The 24496-nt window shown below is 52.0% G+C and overlaps 1 protein-coding gene across 1 annotated transcript; it reads right to left on the bottom strand.

Moving 5' to 3' along the window:
* Nucleotides 1-1169: 1169 nt before the first annotated feature.
* NRIP2 (nuclear receptor interacting protein 2) lies at nucleotides 1170-24110 on the bottom strand. Its single transcript, XM_009896659.2, has 6 exons — nucleotides 23454-24110; nucleotides 14031-14207; nucleotides 6518-6600; nucleotides 5950-6077; nucleotides 2535-2587; nucleotides 1170-1752 (listed from the first exon to the last, which is right to left on the bottom strand). Exons 1-6 carry the CDS (start codon nucleotides 23682-23684, stop codon nucleotides 1660-1662), a joined length of 765 nt encoding a protein of 254 aa, XP_009894961.2. The 5' UTR covers nucleotides 23685-24110; the 3' UTR covers nucleotides 1170-1659.
* Nucleotides 24111-24496: the final 386 nt, after the last annotated feature.

A 24496-nucleotide genomic window follows, 5' to 3' on the forward strand; every position in this document is an offset into this window, starting at 1 on the left:
TCATTCATGAAATTCATGGGAAGCAGCTCATGCAGGCAGAAATAATCACAAGTAGAAGAATGACAAAGAAGCCCAGAAAGAGAGCAGAAGCTGTAACATGATGAGTTAGGGCAAAAGGCACCAGCCTGTTGATGCTTTTAAGAGGCAGAAGTCAATCACACCACCTAAAACTGGGAAGTGCATCCCAGGTGATATCAGTCAGGCTGCATTCTGCTCTCTTTAGCATGTGTTAAGCTACAGCATACAGCATCTGAATTCAGAAAGAAAGCAAAGATGCACACACAAGTTCTTTGGGGAGCACAACAGAAACCAGGAGTGGTTTGGTTTACCAAAGGAAGAGAGCAGAGAGATGAGCAAGATGGGGGTGTCATGGCATTCTAAGGGTGGCTGTTGAGCAGTTTGGCCTGTGAATCAGTTGTCATGAGGCATAGATAAGCCCTTATCTGGTGCATCTTTCCTAGGCCTAGTGCAGAGCAGACTATGCACTTCCCACAGAGCTGTGGTCTGAATGTCAATACAATAAAAATCATTTCAAACAATCAAAAAAGGAAAAACCCCAACCCTGAAGTGAGTTAATAGCCCCCCTGATCAGCCCAGGTAAGCTCACAGCGCTCTGACCTGAGCTGATACTGCAAGGAATAGTTCTTGCTTCATGCAGGTGTAGCAAAGGTGCTGGGCTGTGATATGCCTGAACTTGAGGCTAACTCTGTGCCTGTGTCAAATCACTGGGCTTTGAGTCGAAAGGAAGCAGCTGAAAGAACAGAACACTCTGGGTGCTGTGAGTCATCCCAGCACTGAAACAGAGGGGCAGAATCTCTGATGAGGCAGCAGAGGTGACAGGAACATAGCTCCAGCAGCTGGAGTGCAGAAAGGAGAGGCCTGGTGAGAAGAGCAGGGTGTGCAAATCTGGCTGCTAGGTATCACACCAGGAGAGGATAAGCATTGCCATTCCTATCATATAGCTTAGTGGCCAAGTACACAGTGCCAAAGCCTAAGCCCCTGGGAGTAGCCACCCTACTCTAGGCATCTATGCTCAGCATTTCTGCACGAGTTTCTTGTAATTCAGAGCTCTGGAAGTGTTCTTGCTGTGTGGTTTTCCCAAGACAACACTCCTGTTCTGCTCTAAGCCAGCCCAAAGTAACACAATCCAGTGACCCAGGTGAGGGGACAGGCTACAGAGCCTTGCCCACAAACTGCCAGGAGTGGAGTCTGACCATACTGAAGCAAAGGGAAGAGAACTTTCATGGCAATCCTAGGAGGCTTTTGGAGAAAGGACAGGAAACTGCTCGCAGATACTTCCTTGTCTCATGAACAGAGGGTACTGTAAACAAATCATTAAAAGGGTAGGGTGAATTTAGTACAGAAGCAGAAATTGGAGTGACCAGAGGAAAAAATCCAAGAAAGCCAGGAAAGAAAAGAACAAAATGCCACTCAGCAGATGGGGACAAGAAAGAGGCTCCACTGAAAGGAGGACCATCTCTCAAGATGAGGCACTCCTAGCAACAACAGCTTCCAGCACCACTGGCCTTTTTCTCACTCCCCAGTGAATGCCTTAGCCCAGAACTCAGCAAGGTTAGGGGCATGTGAGCCTCACCCTCATCTCTCTCTCATCTCATGGCAGCAAGTCTCCTCACCCCCAGACGTGGGGAATGTGCCCAGTCACTGACCAGGCTCTTCAGAGGCATGTAGAAAAGGCAGCTCTTGACTCAGTGCTTTAAACCTCAGGATTCCTTCCTCCAAGTCGATGCAACACTAAAGAAGGGGAAGAGCCAGTTACTTCCTGCACAGACAGGGGAAAACCTGTATCATCCAACAACTCTGCTCTGGCTTTGGAGAGACCTTACAGTTCCCCCCCACCGATCCCCGTGCTGCCTCTTTGCTTCTATTCAATAGAATCCTCTCCAAATCCTTCACAGGGCTATTCCACTTGCTTTCCTGTGACTCCCTCTGAGGTGATGTCCTCACATCACTCAGCCATTCAGCCCAGTGCTTTCCCTTCTTTATGAGTCTGGCATGTGGCTACAAATACCTCACAGGAAAGAGCCAGCTTGCTGCAGCCCTGTTCTGAGCCAGGAGACAGGCTCAGCAGAGCACTAACCCTGAGCTGAACTAACAAAAGGAGAGGACTTGTCTCCAGCTAGTACTGGACACTGGACAAGATAATACAGCTCTTTTGGCTCAAAGCAAGGGCAGAGCTTTTTTACATCTACCTGCAAAAGACAACACAGATACAACTCATGACACACTGTGCCTTGCCTTGTCTCCTCCTCACTTTCCTCTTTCTGCCTGCAGCTCAGAAATACAAATGGAAGATGTGATAGTATCTGTTGGGAGATTCCTTTCTTAAAGCCTTCAAGGACTGGAAGGGAACCAGTGGCTCAGAGCAAGCTGCAGTCAGCCAGGCAGCTGTGCAACAAGTATTGCAAGTGGCACACTGGAAGACCTGGATGTAAATACTTTTGTTGCTTGCAGCCACCAAATCTTGAAGACCTTCTTGAAAGAAGCCCTGCAGTAAGCAGCAACTTGTTCCTTACCTTGAGAGACAACAGAGTCTGTAGACCAAGGCAAAACTCCAGGGTTTCATCATCTGAGAAGAGAGAAGAGACTGATCAGGCTTAAGACTGTATGCACTGCCCCTCTAAAGTGTGTCTCTCCTGTAAGAAGAAGTAGAACATGAGAGCATCTGGTTCACAAAGTGATACGATTATGGTCTGTTCAGTATAAGGTAAACAACAGGGAAAGTGATGACTTAAACACACAAACATCAACAAGCAGGTTGTAACAGTGACAATAAAGACCAGCACTCTTCTGATGAGCCATTACAGGAGCTACTTAGGCACAGCCTGAAGAGTGTCAAAATAAAACTGCAGTTGATAAGAGGAGGGGACCATGGTTATTCTGAGGTATCTGAGGGGGCTTGTGATGTTGTTTGAAACTTACTATGAGACATCAGAAGGGGCTGGTGAGATCATGTAAAACCTACTATTGGATGTGCAGGAGAATGGCCAAAGGCAGGAGAAGGCAAGCATCAGGGTGCATCAGGAAGAACAAGCATGGGAAAAGGGAAAGGAGAGGGGATAAGGGGCCAGTAACATGCAAGCAGACTGTTGGTCAGTTCACCTGTCTGACCAAACCCTGGGCCCAGTGGCTGCAATCTTCTTATGAAGTGATTTTTCTCTCTGTAATCTCTCTATCCTACATGTGGCTGTTGTGCATCTTAAGTGTTAGTAAGTGCAGAAGATGCCACAGCTTAAAGGGCAAACAGGTCTTGAGATCAGCAACCAGAGAGTGTCTCATGCAGGAGGGGTGCCAGTAACTGAAGGGACCACAGGCAACAGGGCTTCTAGGTCTGTCAGCAGCCAGAAGAGGACACAGCTCACAGACGCCAGCAGCTAGCGAGACCAAGGTGCAAGTCTGGGTGCCAGCAGGGAAGGGACCACAAGCCACAGGCATTATACACCTGGGTGCAGCAACTGCAGGCACTGCAATGGGTGCTGTAAGATCTCTTTCACTAACTGGATAAGGACTATGGGCCACAGAGCTAGATGCCATCAGCTGGAGAGATCAGCATGCAAGAGAGCTCTGGGTCCCATCTCTGCCCAGGATCACACAGGCTTTAGGTTCTTAAGTCAGCAACTGGAGAGGACAAGGCCTATGTGTGCCAAGTCTAAAGGAACTAACTAGAAAGACTTGGGTGTGTTTATATTACCCTAGTGAATTTAATGCCATATGCTTGTGGTTCTATATAAGTAACAGATAAAGTCCAGTCTGGTCCAGCCAGTGAGTAGAAGGAAGGCTGCATCTGGAAAGACTCAAGATCTTGGTTAGTACTAGGAAAAGGCCCAGGGTCTAGATGTGGATATAAGACAGACATGGAAGCTATAGTGGTATTTGAGGATTCTGTGGGTATGAGTGTGCTTGTGGCACTAGAGGCTCAGGATGTGCAAGCTTCTGCTAGTGAATGTCAAGCCTGATGAGCCAGAAAGCAGGACCAGGGACTGGGCCATTAGTGATTATGTTTATGTGAGTGCTGATAAAGCCTTTGCTCTGTGTGTGGTAATCTATGTAATTCACAGTCTCACAGTATAACTAAGGTTGGAAGAGACCCCAAGGATCATCAAGTCCAACCTGTCCCAACAGACCTCATGACTAGACCAAGGCACCAAGTGCCACGTCCAGTCTCCCCTTGAACACCTCCAGAGACTTGATGGGGTGCTTGGTGCCATGGTTTAGTTGATTAGATGGTGCTGGATGATAGGTTGGACATGATGATCTTGAAGGTCTCTTCCAACCTGGTTTATTCTATTCTATTCTATGGCACCAGATAATTTCCTCTGCATTTCAACATGGTACATAGTTTCATGGCTCACTGGTGCCTACATCCCTTCTCACCCTCTCCTCCATGCAGACAGGAGAAACCAGAGAGGATCTGGCATAAGCAGACACCACCCATGATTTCAGAGTTGCTCTTTGGGTTGCTCTTTGACCTCTGCAGCATGCCTGCATAGCTGGGCAGTGCTGAGCCCACCTTTGCTTTGAGAGGCATCCGCCCATACATCCAGGCAGTGTAGATGGACCATCAATAGTACTGGGATCTTCATCTCCCCCACTGTGCTCCAAAGCCAGCTCCTATCTTGTTCACCACATAACAAAGAGCAAACTGGGCCAGGCTTCTCCATGCCACTCTTTCCCATAGAGCTCAGCTGTCCTCCCCTCCCCTGCTCTGCCCAGTGCCATTGCACTTTAACTTTGTCTGTGTCCTCTCTGGAATTCACCCTTGCTACTGCCCAAACCTGCCACTGAGAACAGGCATGGACGAGAAGAGAGTGACCTCCTGCATCCCAGAGTTAGCCATAGGAACTTCAGTGACAGGGAATAAGGAATCCCTGGAGTCTACAGGATTCAACCAGTAACATCATTGACACTTCCCATGTCTGCTGGATATCTGCTTGCCCTGTAACCTGTAACTGTATTTTGTAATTCGTTTGCAATCACATGTGCAAGAGCACTGCTTGCACAGGGAGCTGCAAGGCAATTCTGCTCCTTCCAGGCAGCCTTTTCCACAGCACAGCAAAATGGACAGGTGCTACAGGACTAAATTAGCCTGGGCTGATACCAATAGACTCCCAATGAAGGCCAAGAACAAGTAGAGGAGACACCAGATGGGAATGGGGAAGGAAGCTCTTTCTAGGTGACCAGGAATGTGGGAAGAGTTGACCTGAAAGAGAGCAAGAAAGGCTTTGGAAGATGAATAGTACTTGTCAAAGATGAGAGAGATAAAGGCAAGAAGGCAAAACTTAGAAGACTAATAGAGACAACAGGAAGGGAAAAAAGTATGGCTAAGCTGTTTTCAGCATATGAACAGCTTGGTGTAACTGCAGAACATGCACTGGATGTGCTCCAGGGTCTGCTGACCTGGCTTTGTCTCCTACAGCTCCTTCCTTCAAAGGCTCCTGCCTCAGGACACAGAGCAAAACTCAGCACTCTGGGCTCCTAAGCTTGCTCAGGGTGCTCCCTGCAGCAGAGGCAGACAAGTATACAGAGAAACACTCTGGGGATTAAGCTGTGCCCTCTGTCAGTTTCTCTGGTGACTTCCATCCAGCCAAAGCCACAAGTGTCCATTCAATAGGAGAACACAGGGCACCAGAGGACTAATTAAGCAGTCTGGATAATTTTAAGTCAGGTTGATTTTAGAGGGAAAAGAAATGTTTTCACATCCTGTGTTAAGATCAAAAAAGCATCTCATTGCTCCCCACTTCCAATCTCTTCTTGTCTTCTCTGTACTCTTGCTATGGCCTTCGCCTTTGCCATTGAGGGTATTCCTAACACACACTGATGCTGGCCAGCAGTGGAGGTGGCCACATCACCAACCTCCTACCATGTTGCATTTTCCCCAGAGATGCATAAGAGACACAGCAAAACAGAGAGAGAAGGGGCTGACACTCTCACCTACAACCAGTGCTGAGCACAGCACTGTCTCCTGGCCAAGTTGCAGCTCCATGTGTTCTACTCGGCCAACAACCCTGGGCATGGGAAGAGAGAGGTCTCCACAGTCCATGGCAGATGCCTCTTCCAGCCTGTGGGACACAAGAGATGTTACTGTCTCAGGTGGAGGAAGAAGATTTTTCCCTGGTGGCAGTACTTCTTGGTCTCAATGGGAAGAGACCCCCAAGAGGAGGGATCTGTTTCATGTAGCAGGTCTGGAAGCACACTCCACAAGCAAAACCACAACGTGCTGAGCATTTGGGCTCCTCACCACTGAGGCTAAACAATCAGCTGGGCAGCTTTGCTCTGCAATACACACAGACAGAAGCACACAGCTCTGTCTCCTCACCTGGGGTCTGCACACAACTTTGCCAGCACTCCTGATACCTTGCCTTGTCACCCACCCTCTTCAGCTCCTCCTAAAGAGCCATGTGCACATGCAGAGCTGCTGGCAATTAGCTTTGGGGCTGCCTAGGTTCTTGCAATGGGTTTTTATTTTAGCCACTCCTCCTTTTCTACTGTGCAGACTTACCCCAGCTGCTTGGAACAGCTCCGGGAGATGAGATTTGGCAGACATCCAGTGTTAACAATCACTTTCAATACTTGACCTTGGCACTAGGAAAAACAACAACAGATAATGACTGTGGTCTCAAAACTGACATACCAACTCCTCAAGCAGTGTGACAGTTCCTTAGACCTTTCTTAGCAACACAGCCAAGAGTGGTGGTGTAGGCAATAGTTAAACCACAGAAGACTCATCCAAGACAGTGGTGCTCTACCCACTGCTCTGAGTGCTCTGCAAACCTCTGCCCAAAGCTGCTTCTTGAATTTGTCTCCTTTCATTTGTATTTGATTGCCCAGATACTTATCTGTTATCATTGACATTAATGGGGCAGTGTTTCAGTCAAGAATAGAATAGAATAGAATAGAATAGAATAGAATAGAATAGAATAGAATAGAATAGAATAGAATAGACCAGGTTGGAAGAGACCTTCAAGATCATCATGTCCAACCTATCATCCAACACCACCTAATCAACTAACCCACGGCACCAAGCACCCCATCAAGTCCCCTCCTGGACACCTCCAGTGATGGTGACTCCACCACCTCCCCAGGCAGCCCATTCCAATGGGCAATCACTCTCTCTGTGTAAAACTTCCTCCTAATCTGCAGCCTAAACCTCCCCTGGTGCAGCCTGAGACTGTGTCCTCTTGTTCTGGTGCTGGCTGCCTGGGAGAAGAGACCAACCTCTGCCTCACTACAACCTCCCTTCAGGTGGTTGTAGACAGCAATAAGGTCTCCCCTGAGCCTCCTCTTCTCCAGGCTAAGCAACCCCAGCTCCCTCAGCCTCTCCTCACAGGGCTGTGTTCCAAGCCCCTCCCCAGCTTTGTTGCCCTTCTCTGGGCACCTTCCAGCAAGTCAACCTCCTTCCTAAACTGAGGAGCCCAGAACTGGACACAGGACTCAAGGTGTGGCCTAACCAGTGCTGAGCACAGAGCAGAATGACCTCCCTGCTCCTGCTGGCCACACTGTTCCTGATGCAGGCCAGGAGGCCATTGGCCCTCCTGGCTGCCTGGGCACACTGCAGGCTCATGTTCAGCCTACCATCGACCAGTACCCCCTGGTCCCTCTCTGCCTGGCTGCTCTCAGCCACTCTGACCCCAGCCTGTAGCACTGCCTGGGGTTGCTGTGGCCAATGTGTAGAACCTGGCACTTGGATGTGTTCAATCTCCTGCCCTTGGACTCTGCCCATCTGCCCAGCCAGTCAAGGTCAAAGGTGCCCAGCTAGTGAATTTGTTCAGAAAGCTTTGTTAGCAGAGCAATAGCTGCTATGACAAAAGTTTCTAAAGGAACATAATCCACTCAGAAGCAGTAACAGCCCTCCCACAGCTCCTCTGCCCTTATGCTCATTTCTGACAAGCTTTCAACACCTTAAGAGGATTGGCATGACCATCAAGGACTCAATGCATCACCAGCAGGGGCAAGGCAAACATCTCCATTTCCTGATAGCTTAACTAAATCTGTTTATGATTGTTGCATGGCTAATCATCACAGAGAGCTACGTTCAGTGGAGCCAGACTCTTCTCAACGGTGACCAGTGACTGGACAAGGGGCAGTGGACACACAGTGGAACACAAGAGGTTCCAGATAAATATAAGGGGAAAATTCTTCACTTTGAGGGTGGCAGAGCACTGGAACAGGCTGCCCAGAGAGGTGGTGGAGTCTCTGTCTCTGGAGCATTCCAAACCCCCTGGGCCATGTTCATGGGTGATTCACTCTAGGCAACCCTGCTCTGGTGAAGGGGTTGGACTCCATGATCTTCAGAGGCCCCTTCCAAACCCTGCGTTCTGTGATCCAGCATCTCCAAGATTTCATTTCCCAAAATGTGTTATTTGTGCTTTGTTACAAAGAGAAAAAAGACACTGTGAAAAACACCAGATTGCTGCAAGCAGACCCAACACCAGCAGTAGCCTGAGGGCTGACAGCACTCAGGGCAGGTTCAGAGAGTGCATGCTGGAAACTTCAAGTCTTTTTGTCTTGGAGTTCTTCCTGTGGTCTAGCCTGCATCTCACCAGGGTAGAGAATGTCTTCATTCTGTACATTTGGATATGCAGCTTTCCAGGAACAGCCACTTAGCTGAGAAACTCTCAAGAACTGGAAGACTGGAGCTGGAGATCTCAACTTGCACTGTTTAACAGAGTTCAGCAGGAATCACGTAACATCATGGATGTGGATAGGACATGTATTTAAACAGCACCAGTGGGGTTAGCAGGAAGTGCATTAAACCTGTGTGACCTCCTCTGGCAACAAGGAGAGCAATGTTCAAGCAGTATCTACACAGAAAATATGCACAGGTGCCTGTTTTCAACAGCTCCTGATGTTGTTGTTATACTGGATTTCAGGTAAAAAACTCATGTCACACAGTGTGTCAGCTGCCACAGAACTACAAAGTCACAGACTGGGGAGCACAAATTTAACCTGATACCAGCTGGAAGACTTATGAAACAGTCAGACCACAGAGGAAGCAGCCCCAGAAGCCCTCACTGCAGCTCCTTCTACAGTCATAGAGGAATGCTCCCCAGACCCTTCACAAACAAGCAGTCCCATTTCACTGCCAAGCATCTGGAGCTGAGGTCCCATGGCAATGCAGATCACACATGGCAGAGTTGGTAGCAGAGCAAGCCGAGCAAGCCTGCTCCCAGAATGCACATCCATTCTCTTTGTTCAGGCATGCCTCTTGCCTCCTGGCATAAATCTGCTTCACACAAGCAGGGGTGCATGCTGGAGCCTTGCAGGTGGGGAAGAGCTGCAAAGCACTCTGCTTAGGTGCTCCTGACTTTGGCAATACTTCTGCTTAAGAAAAACCATTGTCGCGGTGGCTCCAGGCTGCCTGGCATGTCCAGTTTAAACACTCAGGACTAGGAGTAGTGCCTGCCCACAGAGGTTCCCCAAACCAGCTGGAGAGATCCTGTTCTACCTCATGACAGTTGCTTGTGGCAAAAGCTGACATTACAAAGTCCAAGCTTCTGGGAAGAAAACAGCTGGGATATTGACTGGACCCAGAGAATAGTCCATTAGCCTTGCTCATGGCAAGGGAGTTGGAACTAGACCATCTTTAAGGTCCCTTCCCCTTTTGCTTTTGGAGCTCTGTGTCTGTGCTGTCTGGCCTTCACTTCCCTGCCAGAAAGGACTGTGGCCAGACTAAGCAGAAAGGTAAGGTACAGCACAATGTGCAGATACATCCTAAGCATCTACCTCCTCATCCTGTGCTGTGCCTCCTGACTGCCTAAGTGGGTATATCACCCATGACTGTCAGGTCAGGTCAGATTGCAACCTGCCAGAAGTGTCTAGCTGACTCAGCTCATCCTCATAAGCAGACATGGACTCTACTGGAAGAGAGTTAACCATCCCTGTGGCTAACAGAAGCCTAGTTCATCACCTAGCTACAGAAAAGGCATTGTATCAGCTCTTCAGAAACAGAAGCCCTGGGGTGTGGGGAGCAATTGCTAAGGAATCTAAAGCAGGCAAGCCTGAGATACATGAGCTATTAGCACTCTCTAAACCTGAACTGCATCTAGGCAGAGCCTTGAGTTGTGTTTCAGAGCAGGCTGGGAAAGTTGCAAGTTGGACACTTGCTGGGATAAACCAGGGCAGTGATTATGCTGAAGAAAACAGCATTTCATCCCATCTAGTGGTAAACACAGTTATCAGCTCAAGCTGCCTCACAGAAGTTACCCAGTTTCCAATTAGACCACTAACTGCTCTCCCAGAGAACTCACCAGCAGCAGAAGGAAAGTCCTTGGTCCAGTGTACCACAAATACAATGCAGACCAGGTAAGGCAGCTTAGGCACTACAAGCCTTCTCGAAGACAAAGGCATTTCAGTCACACCTCATTCTCACCTCTATCCCAGAATTTTCAGTCTATTACTACCAGTTATCATTAATCTTTATCCTAAGAACAATTCTAGGGATTTCCAAGAAAGAGAATGAGGGGAATCAGCAAGGATGACCATTTAGATAGCCTTTTTTTCCCCCTGAAATAATCTCAGCTCCAGAGTCAAGAAGCTGTTTTAACCAACCAACCAAGGCTGATTAATCCCAGGTTGCACAGAAGAAAAGCAGCCTTGGACAACAGTGGAATCCACTGAAGCATCTATTGACAAATCAATGAGAGAGGGAGGCCCCAGTACAAAGGAAAAAGAAAGAGCAGCTTGATTTTATGATACAGATGCCAGCCATGGTAAGCTTGGTTAAAACTGCCAGGAAACCAGGCAATTCACTCAAGTACCACCTGAGCAACCCACCTGTAGTACAACTGGTATAGACTGGATCTGTCTTGGATCTCTGAAAGTTAAAGAGGCCTTAGGCACAGGACAACCATAACCTGTTAAGAGTGAAAACACTTACTGCCTGAATCTCCCTGTGTCACTGAAGTTTTCATACATTCATCTTTATTTCCTAGCCTAGTTCAGTTACCAGAGAGCTGATGCATTTGCTGCTGCTTTGGAGGCACACTTGCCTGAGTGTAAATAGAAGCTTTATGCTGGCAGATATCTTTTCATGGGAGCTGCTGGCAGAGAGAAGAGACTTGATGGGACTTGTGTTATGTTTCTAATAAAAACACTGCACCAATGAATTCTCAAAACAGTACCAGACCACCTCTCTGGCTAAAATGAACTGGCAGCCTGAGTGCTATTTCCTGCCATAGATCTGTACTGACAAGCAAGGCTCTTTGAAGTTCACAGATGTGGACATGAAAATCAGTGAGACTAAAAAGAAGAGCTTCCCTTCCTTCAGCAGAAGATTAAGTGTGGCAAACAGCGACTGGATCTCAAGAGAGAAATGCCTGTGCAGAAAGTACTTAGTCCAGAGAGAGCAAAGTGCAATGTTAGACCTATTTCCTTGGCTGTGCTGTTCATTAACCCTCCTTCATGATGAAAAATAGGATGTTTGTGACAGCTGGGGTACAGTGCCATGAGAAATACAAACAGAGAACGAAGCAGTGGTCTCTGATGCTGAGTTAGCTACTGCAGCTGGTACCTGTGCACACCTATCCTTGTTCCATGTGCCTACCTGGAAAAACCCTGCCCTTTGCCACTGAGTTTCCTCTTCCAGAACAACACTGACTAGTGATTAAAGGAAAACAACCCCCTCCATTTGCTGGGAAAAAATACTCCAGAAATTACACTGAGAGCCACTCATCCTCCCAGTCTGTTTTCCCCAGTTTTGTCACATTAACCTGCCTACAGCAAAGTCTAAGACCCACAGTAAGTAATGCCTAAAGGCTGGGGGGAAAAGCCAGAGGGTGGCTTCCCATGATATTTGATCTGAACATCGCAGGAACTTGCTACCAGGCTATGTTTATGTGGCAATTCGTTGTGTGTGAGAGCCCAATGACTCTACTGTCTCAAAACGGCATGAGGTTGAACACATCCAAGTGCCGGGTTCTGCACATTGGTCACAACAACCCCAGGCAGAGCTACAGGCTGGGGTCAGAGTGGCTGAGAGCAGCCAGGCAGAGAGGGACCTGGGGGTGCTGGTTGATGGTAGACTGAACATGAGCCTGCAGTGTGCCCAGGCAGCCAAGAGGGCCAATGGCATCCTGGCCTGCATCAGGAACAGCGTGGCCAGCAGGAGCAGGGAGGTCATTCTGCCCCTGTACACTGCACTGGTTAGGCCACACCTCGAGTCCTGTGTCCAGTTCTGGGCCCCTCAGGTTAGGAAGGAGGTTGACTCGCTGGAAGGTGTCCAGAGAAGAGCAACAAAGTTGGTGAGGGATTTGGAACACAGCCCTGTGAGGAGAGGCTGAGGGAGCTGGGGTTGCTTAGCCTGGAGAAGAGGAGACTCAGGGGTGACCTTATTACTCTCTACAACTACCTGAAGGGAGGTTGTAGACAGACAGATGTTGGTCTCTTCTCCCAGGCAGCCAACACCAGAACAAGAGGACACAGTCTCAGGCTGCGCCAGGGGAGGTTCAGGCTGGATGTTAGGAAAAAGTTCTATACAGAAAGAGTGATTGCCCATTGGAATGGGCTGCCTGGGGAGGTGGTGGAGTCGCCATCACTGGAGGTGTTCAGGAGAAGACTTGATGGGGTGCTTGGTGCTGTGGGTTAGTTGTTTGGGTGGTGTTGGATTGGTTGATGGGTTGGACGCGATGATCTTGAAGGTCTCTTCCAACCTGGTTTATTCTATGTATTCTATGTAAAACAATGTATGACATACCTGGTGTGAATAGGCAGGCTGATGGTTTTGGTAGCCCTTAATAGCTCTCCAAGAGAGCTGCTGGCCTGGCAGATCACTGCTGTGGAGGTGGGAAGCCGCTGCAACAGCGCCACGGAAAGGCTGAAGGCAGACATTGCACCGGAGCACTCTGCACACCTCCCTTTGTGTTTTGCAGAGACCACTACCCTGCCCCCCTCCCGCCCCTTGCCTAAGGGGTATAAGAGGACCCAAACTTCTGGGGTCCACACGTTGCATCTACTGCAGAAGACCCTACCAGGATGTACACCTGCCACTGAAGGACTTGGACTATGCCTCTGAAAATGTCACTGGATCCAAGGAGTGCTGATAGCTGCCACTTCTTTTTAAATTACTTCTTAATTCTCTCTCTTCTTAAGTCTCCTCCTTCTTCCCGTTACCTGTCTGCTCCAGCACAGTCAAGCATCTCTAAGATCCATTACCATGAGTTTTCATTGGCTCTAACAAACCCAACTCCTCAGCTGTTTGCTGTCAGTTTGCTTTCATTAACTCCAAGGGAATTCTGGAATCTTAGCCCAGTTTTGGCTCAGGACACAGGGCCACGACAGTTGTGCCAGCTGCATTTGCAAAGGTGTATGTGTAGAGTTTACACTCTAGCATGTGAGCTGTCCTTTAGGACAGGCAACTGAATAAACACAGCTTTAACACAGGCTTAATGTACTAGGGCTGTATCTTGAGGAGTCTCATACCTGCATATTACTGAACAGCTTAAGCATGCAGCCCTCTTCCATGGGACACATCTTTTTCTCACCTAAAGGGGCCCAGATAGGAGTGTGTTCTGCTATATAGAAGATACAAGAAGAAAAGTGAGCTAAAAATGCTGCTTCCATCAAGAAATGCAATGACACTAATTCAGAGCAGTTAGCCACTTTCTTTGATGCCTGAGAGAATCAGGCATCTGGATCCAGTAACTAGGGGCACCCTAGATCCAGAATCTGGATCCAGTAACTAGGGGCACCCATCTTAAGGTGATAAGGAGGCATTCCTTGCTTCCCTATGCACTTATGAAACACCTCATATCATGGGAAAGTTGGCCTCTGAAGCAAGGAGAAGTGATTAAGGTAATTTATCTTCAAATACAGACAAACAGAATGCAGAAGGGCTTTCCTCTATCTGATGGACAACTGAATTGAAAGCCTGGGAGACTCCATGCAGGAAATGCACTCTCTCTGTCTTCTCTCCAGATATTTGCAGTTAATAACAAAGCCCTCGGGAGTGGGGTAGCTGTACCTTAGTGAGCATTTGCTGTGACAGTGAGATCATCATCAGTTTGTTGTTGCCTTACCTGGCACTGTATTAGCAGAGGTGAAGTCTCTTTTCTCCTGTCCTCTCCCCTTTCCATCCTTTCATCCCGGTCTTTTGCCAGCGGAGACGGAACCCGTGCAGACTGGCCCCTGGCCTCGCCCCGCAGCTTGTTCAGGTTGCCTTCCAAGAGGCGCCGCTGCACCACACTGTGTGGCTGCTGCCTCCGTCACAGAGAGAGAGAAATTCCAGCTGAGTACACAGCTGACGACAAGGACATTCGCTAGCCTGGGAAAGCAGGCTGCAAATGCATGACCCAGGTGATCATCCTGATGAATAACAGGCTTATCCAAACCCCCTTTCTTTAAATCCCAAGATCTTCTCTGCAGCAACCAAGGTGATGTTAAAGTGCTGGGAGTTCTGTGACAAGCAGGTGTGGAATGCAGTTACTGGAGGAGAAGAACATGTTTGATACATGCTCTGCTCACATGTATCTGTTCGCTCAGCTAAGCAGGCACTTGGCAGTCTTGTACCGTTCAAGTTCTGCAGCACCCTACCTGGTGAGTGTGTGCTGACGCCCCACAGCTACAGCTTTCACTCTGAGAGCCCACAGGGGACACAGCACATGTGATGTAAATGTGGTACAAGAAGGCAGGACTCCAAAACTTGCAGATGTACCAGCAGTCGTTTGTAGTGAAGCAGGAAGCTTCTCCTGCATAGGAAACTAAAACTACCTTCTAATGGTTTTTGTCATCTGTCCCTGCCCCTCTCCCTCACCAGCGGTGCTCTTCTGACTCCCCTCCTGGTTAGGGGAGTGTCTATGATCACCTGTGTCCTTCACAACGAGAAGGGAGCTGAATGGCTGAAAAACTTTGTGTGCATGCAATGGCAGGGCAAGGAGGGAAGTGTTGCTTCGGAGAGAAAGCTCCCCTGGTCATCCACCTCACACTTAGCTTTGCCTAGTGTTGCTCCAGTGCCTCCAGCCCCTGCACAGCAACTGACTCAAGAACGGGCATGAAGCAGAACTGCGGGAGGCAGCTTTGTCCTTTCTCTTTGGGCTCAGCCCCATAGCCCTTCTCCAGGAGAGCAGCTGCTCAGAGCTGACAATGCTCTCAGTAACAGCCACCCATGTGAACAAGGGCAATTAAAGGAGCTGTTATCTTACAGCATAAATTGTTGCTTTTCTCTTTCTTGGAAACAATTCTAGAAACCAGCTTCCAGAGAGTGCAGCACTTTGCATGCAAACCATCTGAATGAGAGCAGGCTTGCCACTGAGCTGGGCTGGATTAACCACAGTGTCTGTGCCTCAGACTGGCCTTGTGGTTGGTCAGATTGCAGTCAGATCATTCCCATGCCGCAGCAGTTGAACAAGCAAAGTACAACGGTCCCTCTCTTCTCAGTCTTTTCCCAGCCCACTGTGCAGGCCCACAGCACAGCTGGCCACTGCATTTCACTCCCTAAATCCTCTGAGCACAGTGCCAGTTCGACTGCTGACTAACATCTGGGCCATGGGAAAAAGGAACCAACAGCAGGTCTCCACATCCCATCCTCCCTCCTCCTCCCTCCCTCCCTTCTGTCGCCTCTCACAATTTGGCATGCAAAGGACCTTTCCCTCTCCCTGCAACCTCTCCCACAGAAAGAGCCAGCCCTTTGCAGCTGCCACTTCTGTCTTCCTCTTGCCACTCATGTTGGGAAGAGGCCAAATGCTGATGAGGTAGAGCTGAGCTTTGGGACTGGTGCAGACTCCCAGAGCAGACTCCTGAGGCTCTCCCTGTCGTCTGTCTCCCCAGCGAGATGGAGAAGTGGAGACGGTTGTCTCACTTGGGTTGTTAAGAAACAACGAGATGGAGAGGATGGTGAAAGATGACCTGAGGGGAGCTGGGCCAGCAGCTGGAAGAGAGAACCTCTCAGGACCTTTAGAAGGGTCAGAGGAGTTCCCAGTGCAACTCACACATTCAGGCTCTCCAATGTGAAATCTCAAGGCCTTGCTATGATTAATGGTGTGGTATGATTTAGGGATCTTGGTCTTTGGGAGGCCAGAAGCCAGACCTTCAGATCTGCTTCATCATTTCAGAATGTTTTAGCTCATGAAGCTACTTGATTTTTTCCCATTAAAAAAACAATTGTTGAAAGTTGAGGGGTTTGCTTGGTTGGTTGTTTGAGTGGTTGTTGTCCCCCCAGACAAGGTATCAGAAAACTGGAAAAGTGAAGGTTCCACTTGTGGTGAGCCCATCAAATTCCAGACCCTGCTGGCTGCATTGCATAGGCTGCATGCACACCCAGAGCACACAGCAGAGAGGCTGCAGGAGAAACTGCTTTCTTTTAACATGATGCAAGCCCCTGCTCGAATTCAGGACATGCAAGGCTGCCACAGCTGGAGCCCCTGACACTGACACCAGAGCCATGCAAGGCTGCCACAGCTGGAGCCCCTGACACTGACCACAGGGACATGCAAGGCTGCCACAGCTGGAGCCCCTGACACTGACACCAGAGCCATGCAAGGCTGCCACAGCTGGAGCCCCTGACACTGACATCAGAGCCATGCAAGGCTGCCACAGCTGGAGCCCCTGACACTGACCACAGGGACATGCAAGGCTGCCACAGCTGGAGCCCCTGATACTGACACCAGAGCCATGCAAGGCTGCCACAGCTGGAGCCCCTGACACTGACCACAGGGACATGCAAGGCTGCCACAGCTGGAGCCCCTGACACTGACCACAGGGACATGCAAGGCTGCCACAGCTGGAGCCCCTGACACTGACATCAGAGCCATGCAAGGCTGCCACAGCTGGAGCCCCTGACACTGACATCAGAGCCATGCAAGGCTGCCACAGCTGGAGCCCCTGACACTAACCACAGGGACATGCAAGGCTGCCACAGCTGGAGCCCCTGACACTGACCACAGGGACATGCAAGGCTGCCACAGCTGGAGCCCTTGACACTGACCACAGGGACATACAAGGCTGCCACAGCTGGAGCCCCTGACACTGACCACAGGGACATGCAAGGCTGCCACAGCTGGAGCCCCTGACACTGACCACAGGGACATGCAAGGCTGCCACAGCTGGAGCCCCTGACACTGACATCAGAGCCATGCAAGGCTGCCACAGCTGGAGCCCCTGACACTGACATCAGAGCCATGCAAGGCTGCCACAGCTGGAGCCCCTGACACTAACCACAGGGACATGCAAGGCTGCCACAGCTGGAGCCCCTGACACTGACCACAGGGACATGCAAGGCTGCCACAGCTGGAGCCCTTGACACTGACCACAGGGACATACAAGGCTGCCACAGCTGGAGCCCCTGACACTGACCACAGGGACATGCAAGGCTGCCACAGCTGGAGCCCCTGACACTGACACCAGAGCCATGCAAGGCTGCCACAGCTGGAGCCCCTGACACTGACACCAGAGCCATGCAAGGCTGCCACAGCTGGAGCCCCTGACACTGACACCAGAGCCATGCAAGGCTGCCACAGCTGGAGCCCCTGACACTGACACCAGAGCCATGCAAGGCTGCCACAGCTGGAGCCCCTGACACTGTCCACAGAGCCATGCAAGGCTGCCACAGCTGGAGCCCCTGACACTGACCACAGGGACATGCAAGGCTGCCACAGCTGGAGCCCCTGACACTGACACCAGAGCCATGCAAGGCTGCCACAGCTGGAGCCCCTGACACTGACCACAGAGCCATGCAAGGCTGCCACAGCTGGAGCCCCTGACACTGACCACAGGGACATGCAAGGCTGCCACAGTGGAGCCCCTGACACTGACCACAGGGACATGCAAGGCTGCCACAGCTGGAGCCCCTGACACTGACACCAGAGCCATGCAAGGCTGCCACAGCTGGAGCCCCTGACACTGACATCAGAGCCATGCAAGGCAGCCACAGCTGGAGCCCTTGACACTGACATCAGAGCCATGCAAGGCTGCCACAGCTGGAGCCCCTGACACTGACCACAGAGCCATGCAAGGCTGCCACAGCTGGAGCCCCTGACACTGACACCAGAGCCATGCAAGGCTGCCACAGCTGGAGCCCCTGACACTGACATCAGAGCCATGCAAGGCTGCCACAGCTGGAGCCCCTGACACTGACACCAGAGCCATGCAAGGCTGCCACAGCTGGAGCCCCTGACACTGACACCAGAGCCATGCAAGGCTGCCACAGCTGGAGCCCCTGACACTGACACCAGAGCCATGCAAGGCTGCCACAGCTGGAGCCCCTGACACTGACACCAGAGCCATGCAAGGCTGCCACAGCTGGAGCCCCTGACACTGACACCAGAGCCATGCAAGGCTGCCACAGCTGGAGCCGCTGACACTGACCACAGAGCCATGCAAGGCTGACACAGCTGGAGCCCCTGACACTGACATCAGAGCCATGCAAGGCTGCCACAGCTGGAGCCCCTGACACTGACACCAGAGCCATGCAAGGCTGCCACAGCTGGAGCCCTTGACGCTGACCACAGGGACATACAAGGCTGCCACAGCTGGAGCCCCTGACACTGACATCAGAGCCATGCAAGGCTGCCACAGCTGGAGCCCCTGACACTGACCACAGGGACATGCAAGGCTGCCACAGCTGGAGCCCCTGACACTGACACCAGAGCCATGCAAGGCTGCCACAGCTGGAGCCCTTGACGCTGACCACAGGGACATGCAAGGCTGCCACAGCTGGAGCCCCTGACACTGACCACAGGGACATGCAAGGCTGCCACAGCTGGAGCCCCTGACACTGACCACAGGGACATGCAAGGCTGCCACAGCTGGAGCCCCTGACACTGACCACAGGGACATGCAAGGCTGCCACAGCTGGAGCCCCTGACACTGACATCAGAGCCATGCAAGGCTGCCACAGCTGGAGCCCCTGACACTGACACCAGAGCCATGCAAGGCTGCCACAGCTGGAGCCCCTGACACTGACACCAGAGCCATGCAAGGCTGCCACAGCTGGAGCCCCTGACACTGACATCAGAGCCATGCAAGGCAGCCACAGCTGGAGCCCTTGACACTGACATCAGAGCCATGCAAGGCTGCCACAGCTGGAGCCCCTGACACTGACATCAGAGCCATGCAAGGCTGCCACAGCTGCAGTCCCTGACACTGACATCAGAGCCATGCAAGGCTGCCACAGCTGGAGCCCCTGACACTGACACCAGAGCCATGCAAGGCTGCCACAGCTGGAGCCCCTGACACTGACATCAGAGCCATGCAAGGCTGCCACAGCTGGAGCCCCTGACACTGACATCAGATCCATGCAAGGCTGCCACAGCTGGAGCCCCTGACACTGACATCAGAGCCATGCAAGGCTGCCACAGCTGGAGCCCCTGACACTGACCACAGAGCCATGCAAGGCTGCCACAGCTGGAGCCCCTGACACTGACACCAGAGCCATGCAAGGCTGCCACAGCTGGAGCCCCTGACACTGACACCAGAGCCATGCAAGGCTGCCACAGCTGGAGCCCCTGACACTGACCACAGAGCCATGCAAGGCTGCCACAGCTGGAGCCCCTGACACTGACCACAGAGCCATGCAAGGCTGCCACAGCTGGAGCCCCTGACACTGACCACAGAGCCATGCAAGGCTGCCACAGCTGGAGCCCCTGACACTGACACCAGAGCCATGCAAGGCTGCCACAGCTGGAGCCCCTGACACTGACACCAGAGCCATGCAAGGCTGCCACAGCTGGAGCCCCTGACACTGACCACAGGGACATGCAAGGCTGCCACAGCTGGAGCCCCTGACACTGACACCAGAGCCATGCAAGGCTGCCACAGCTGGAGCCCCTGACACTGACATCAGAGCCATGCAAGGCTGCCACAGCTGGAGCCCCTGACACTGACATCAGAGCCATGCAAGGCTGCCACAGCTGGAGCCCCTGACACTGACCACAGAGCCCTGCAAGGCTGCCACAGCTGGAGCCCCTGACACTGACACCAGAGCCATGCAAGGCTGCCACAGCTGGAGCCCCTGACACTGACACCAGAGCCATGCAAGGCTGCCACAGCTGGAGCCCCTGACACTGACACCAGAGCCATGCAAGGCTGCCACAGCTGGAGCCCCTGACACTGACACCAGAGCCATGCAAGGCTGCCACAGCTGGAGCCCCTGACACTGACACCAGAGCCATGCAAGGCTGCCAGAGCTGGAGCCCCTGACACTGACCACAGGGACATGCAAGGCTGCCACAGCTGGAGCCCCAGACACTGACACCAGAGCCATGCAAGGCTGCCACAGCTGGAGCCCCTGACACTGACATCAGAGCCATGCAAGGCTGCCACAGCTGGAGCCCCTGACACTGACCACAGGGACATGCAAGGCTGCCACAGCTGGAGCCCCTGACACTGACACCAGAGCCATGCAAGGCTGCCACAGCTGGAGCCCCTGACACTGACCACAGGGACATGCAAGGCTGCCACAGCTGGAGCCCCTGACACTGACACCAGAGCCATGCAAGGCTGCCACAGCTGGAGCCCCTGACACTGACACCAGAGCCATGCAAGGCTGCCACAGCTGGAGCCCCTGACACTGACATCAGAGCCATGCAAGGCTGCCACAGCTGGAGCCCCTGACACTGACCACAGGGACATGCAAGGCTGCCACAGCTGGAGCCCCTGACACTGACCACAGGGACATGCAAGGCTGCCAGAGCTGGAGCCCCTGACACTGACCACAGGGACATGCAAGGCTGCCACAGCTGGAGCCCCAGACACTGACACCAGAGCCATGCAAGGCTGCCACAGCTGGAGCCCCTGACACTGACCACAGAGCCATGCAAGGCTGCCACAGCTGGAGCCCCTGACACTGACCACAGGGACATGCAAGGCTGCCACAGCTGGAGCCCCTGACACTGACCACAGGGACATGCAAGGCTGCCACAGCTGGAGCCCCAGACACTGACACCAGAGCCATGCAAGGCTGCCACAGCTGGAGCCCCTGACACTGACACCAGAGCCATGCAAGGCTGCCACAGCTGGAGCCCCTGACACTGACCACAGGGACATGCAAGGCTGCCACAGCTGGAGCCCCTGACACTGACACCAGAGCCATGCAAGGCTGCCACAGCTGGAGCCCCTGACACTGACACCAGAGCCATGCAAGGCTGCCACAGCTGGAGCCCCTGACACTGACACCAGAGCCATGCAAGGCTGCCACAGCTGGAGCCTCTGACACTGACCATAGGGACATGCTTTGGGAAGGTAATTAAATCTCTCTCAGTGCAAGTGCTATAAGACTCTGGAGTGTTTTGCACTCTAAGATCAACCTCTGTAGCACTTCCTGGGTGATTCTTTGTTTTCAGCCTTGAATTCCTCTCCTGCAGGAGAGTCAGATCCATGGAGACATGATGTGGGGCTGGAGCAGTACCTGAGACTGTATCTTGGAGTCTAGTTTGCAGCCCTCGAGACATCACAGCGGTGTCACAGCCCATCAGGCTGTGTGAACTGCTGAATTGCTCTTGGATATCTGAGGCTTGGCTTTTCTTGCTCCAAGGTAAACTAGAAGCAGAGGTCCTACAGCTCCTGTGTTGACCTCAGGTGTGGCACTGTGTGAACCGTGTGCAGGCGCCGTACAATCCTGAGCCTCCCACAACCAGTGCAAAATTTCCATGGCACAAAATACACTAACTTTCATTCACTGCTCCTTAACACCCTGGCAAAAAAACGTTTCAGCCATTCTGTTGCAGACTAAACATGAACTATGCAGTGGTTTTCAGTGACTCAATGCTGTCTGCATCTGAGGAAGCCTCCTGTCTACGATGACTCGCTTGGCCAAGAGAGCTGCTTCTGACAAGTGATTCAAGCAAGGCCTGTATCACCAGAGCAAGCATCTGGGGCTCCAGAATGCCAGTCTCTGGGGGTTGAGCTGCCACCAGTACTGTGCAGGACTTTCACAGAGGCCTCTGGCTAGCAACACAGTTGTCATTTTGAGGTATGGTGCGTCGGGAGTTAATCCCAGAGCAAAGCAGGTGCACAGGTTTTTCCCTGCCTTTGTGAATGGACTCAGTGAACAGGCACCAAAAGACCAAAGAGTGGCTCCTCCCTATTCCCTGCCAAAAGCTGCAGAAGGAGGAGCCCAGGGACCCTTCCTGAGGACCTGTTTCAGCTGCAGTGCTGCAGGGCATGAAGGCCCAGTGCTTGTCTGCCCATGGTGCCAGTCTGAGCCCTGGTATGGCCAGACCTCCTTCTCCACAGGGAGAAGAGGTCCCATTCCTTGCTTACATGACATTTATGGGACTCCTGCCTTGTATTGAAGACAGCAATTGTGCTCAGGGCCAGAGAGACACTCAAAAGCAGTTCCTGCTGACAGCCACACGTGTGGTTGTAAGGGGCTGGCAGAGCAGGTGACTTTGAGGAGTCACCCTTGACCTGGCCAAGCCGTGCCACAGACTCTCAGCAGCATGCACTGTCATGGAACATGACACTGACCCCTTGTGTACACATGGCAGAGCCACCACACCACAAGGTCTTCCATTCAAGCTCAGTGCTTACAACCCTGCTTGTTCCACACAAGCTTTGGGGCCTGCCACAGGAGCCAGGAAAAAGCTGGAGAAGATAGCACATGCGTGAGCATCTGTGGTGCTGCTGTGATGGCCTGAGGGAACCATGGGCTGCAGGAAAGGGCAAGAGCTCTTGTAACATCCACTGGCACAGCAGAAATAAGTGGTTATACCCCCACCACTGGCCAGAGCAGGCCCTCTTTCAGGAAAATGGTCTAAACCACCACATCCTTGAGAAGTTAAACTACACAGTAGAGAGGAGAATTGAGACAACAAAACTGTCAGAGCAAGGGTCAGATGCATGCATTTAAGCAAATAAGAGATCCCGTGGGAAACTGCTCCCAGTCTTGGGGAAGTCCCTCCGGATCACAAACTGCCCAGGCTCCTGGAACACATCCTCTCACTGATGCCTCCAGCTCCACATGTCCAGAAGGGGATGCCCACAAGCCTCACTCCCCAGAGGTGTCATCCACAGGTGCTGGTCACAGCAGCTGCCTGTTTGCCTGGCTAGCAGTCCTGCTTGCCTCTCCAGAAACCCAGGGACTGGGGGAGAGACAATAATGCAAAAAGGTGAGAAGGTCAAACATAAGCCTCAGGGGATTTTATGAACTCCTGCTGAGTCCAGAAAGCAGTTGGCTTTTGAGCTGGATCAGGCAGAAGTGCAGGGGGTTTTTAGACACATGGAAAGACACAAGTCAGATGTATTCACTGGGCAAGTGGAAAGTTGGATGCAGGAGAGTCCTTCCAGTCCATGTCTACCTGCCCCTGCAAGGCGTTGGGTCCCTATGTGCTTGCATGGGGAGATGAATGCAAAAAATGGGTAATTGCGTTTTTCCCCTCAGCCTGACCTCATCCTGGATGGTGCCAAAGTTGTATCTTTACTGAACCTATGGAGCTTTCACAAAAGCCCAACTGGAGCGAAGACTGTTAGGAAGACCCCCCTCCAAAACGGGGCCCCACTGGACTCACCAGATCCTTGGAGGTGCCAAGCCTTGTCAGGCCGTCCAGGGGCAGCAGGTCAGCAGAGTCCTTATGCACAAACTGGGTCGCTTGTTTCAGGCGCCTCTTCTGTTGCAGAATAGCTTTGTTCATCAGCTCCACCTCACATTCCTGCGGCTCCGTGTCAGAAGTACGCTCGTTCTGCTTTTCCTCTTGGTCTCCTTGCCCCAGTGGCAGGAGGCAGCTCTTCCTTGTGCTCATGGTGAAGATGCAGACAGCGCAGGTCCTCCTTCATATGCTGGGGTGTTCCCTGAACTCGTCCCCTGGTGCTTGCCGTCCCGAGGCTGACTCAGTCTCTGAGCTCCTTCTCCTTCATCACAGCTCTCCTTCTCGCCCTTTCTTTTTACTTCTGCTCTCTTAATTATAACTCAGCCATCTCTTAAGTATCTCTTTGCCTTTTCCTCCCTCCGTAATCTTCACTCTCCCGATGTCCTTCTTCTCTCCTCCTCTTTCTCTCCCTCTCTTCTCCTCCTCCGACTGTAGCTCTGCCTCCTTTAGTCGATGGGTCTCTGTCGTAACAGAAACGCCCCGCGTCAGAAACCAGCTTCCATAAATTCCAGCAGGGCCGGCAAGATGCTCCAGCTGGAAAAATCCAGCAGCAGAGGATGCCCTGCTGCTGGGGGCTGGCCTTAGCTGCCTCCTGTGCGCGCACATGCGCCGGTGCGCCCGGCCGTGCTGCTGCCGGGGCTCTGGTGCAGCCCGCTGAAGCTGTAAATGCTCTCTACAGTAGAGTTCAGCCTAGGAGATGATGCAGTGCCTTGGGAAATGGGAGAGAGGATCTGCCTCAGGGCTCCTGGCAGGCGTGCCCACTCTCACTTCTGCAGAGAGCTTAATGAATGTGGAACAAGCTGCGCTGGAGGATTTCACTGTGTAGCTTGAATAAACTGGTGAAGGGCAGCCTTCTGCTTCCAGCCAGGGCAAATGTATTGGGCCTGACTCAGCCCCCATTTTCACCCTTCCCCATCTAGAGCAATTCCACCAAAAGTGCTGACACTGTTGCATTCTCCTCTCAG

The sequence above is a fragment of the Dryobates pubescens genome, chromosome 8 (genome assembly GCF_014839835.1).
Source record: "Dryobates pubescens isolate bDryPub1 chromosome 8, bDryPub1.pri, whole genome shotgun sequence".
NCBI lineage: Eukaryota > Metazoa > Chordata > Aves > Piciformes > Picidae > Dryobates > Dryobates pubescens.

What these genes read in the sequence shown, in the direction of transcription:
- NRIP2 (XM_009896659.2), bottom strand. Translation starts at nt 23,684, where the DNA reads ATGAGCACAAGGAAGAGCTGCCTCCTGCCACTGGGGCAAGGAGACCAA. An exon ending in TTGGCACCTCCAAGGATCTG is followed by an intron (nt 14,208 to 23,453) that starts GTGAGTCCAGTG and finishes TGACGGAGGCAG; the next exon opens with CAGCCACACAGTGTGGTGCA. An exon ending in AGACTCTGTTGTCTCTCAAG is followed by an intron (nt 1,753 to 2,534) that starts GTAAGGAACAAG and finishes CCCCTTCTTTAG; the next exon opens with TGTTGCATCGACTTGGAGGA.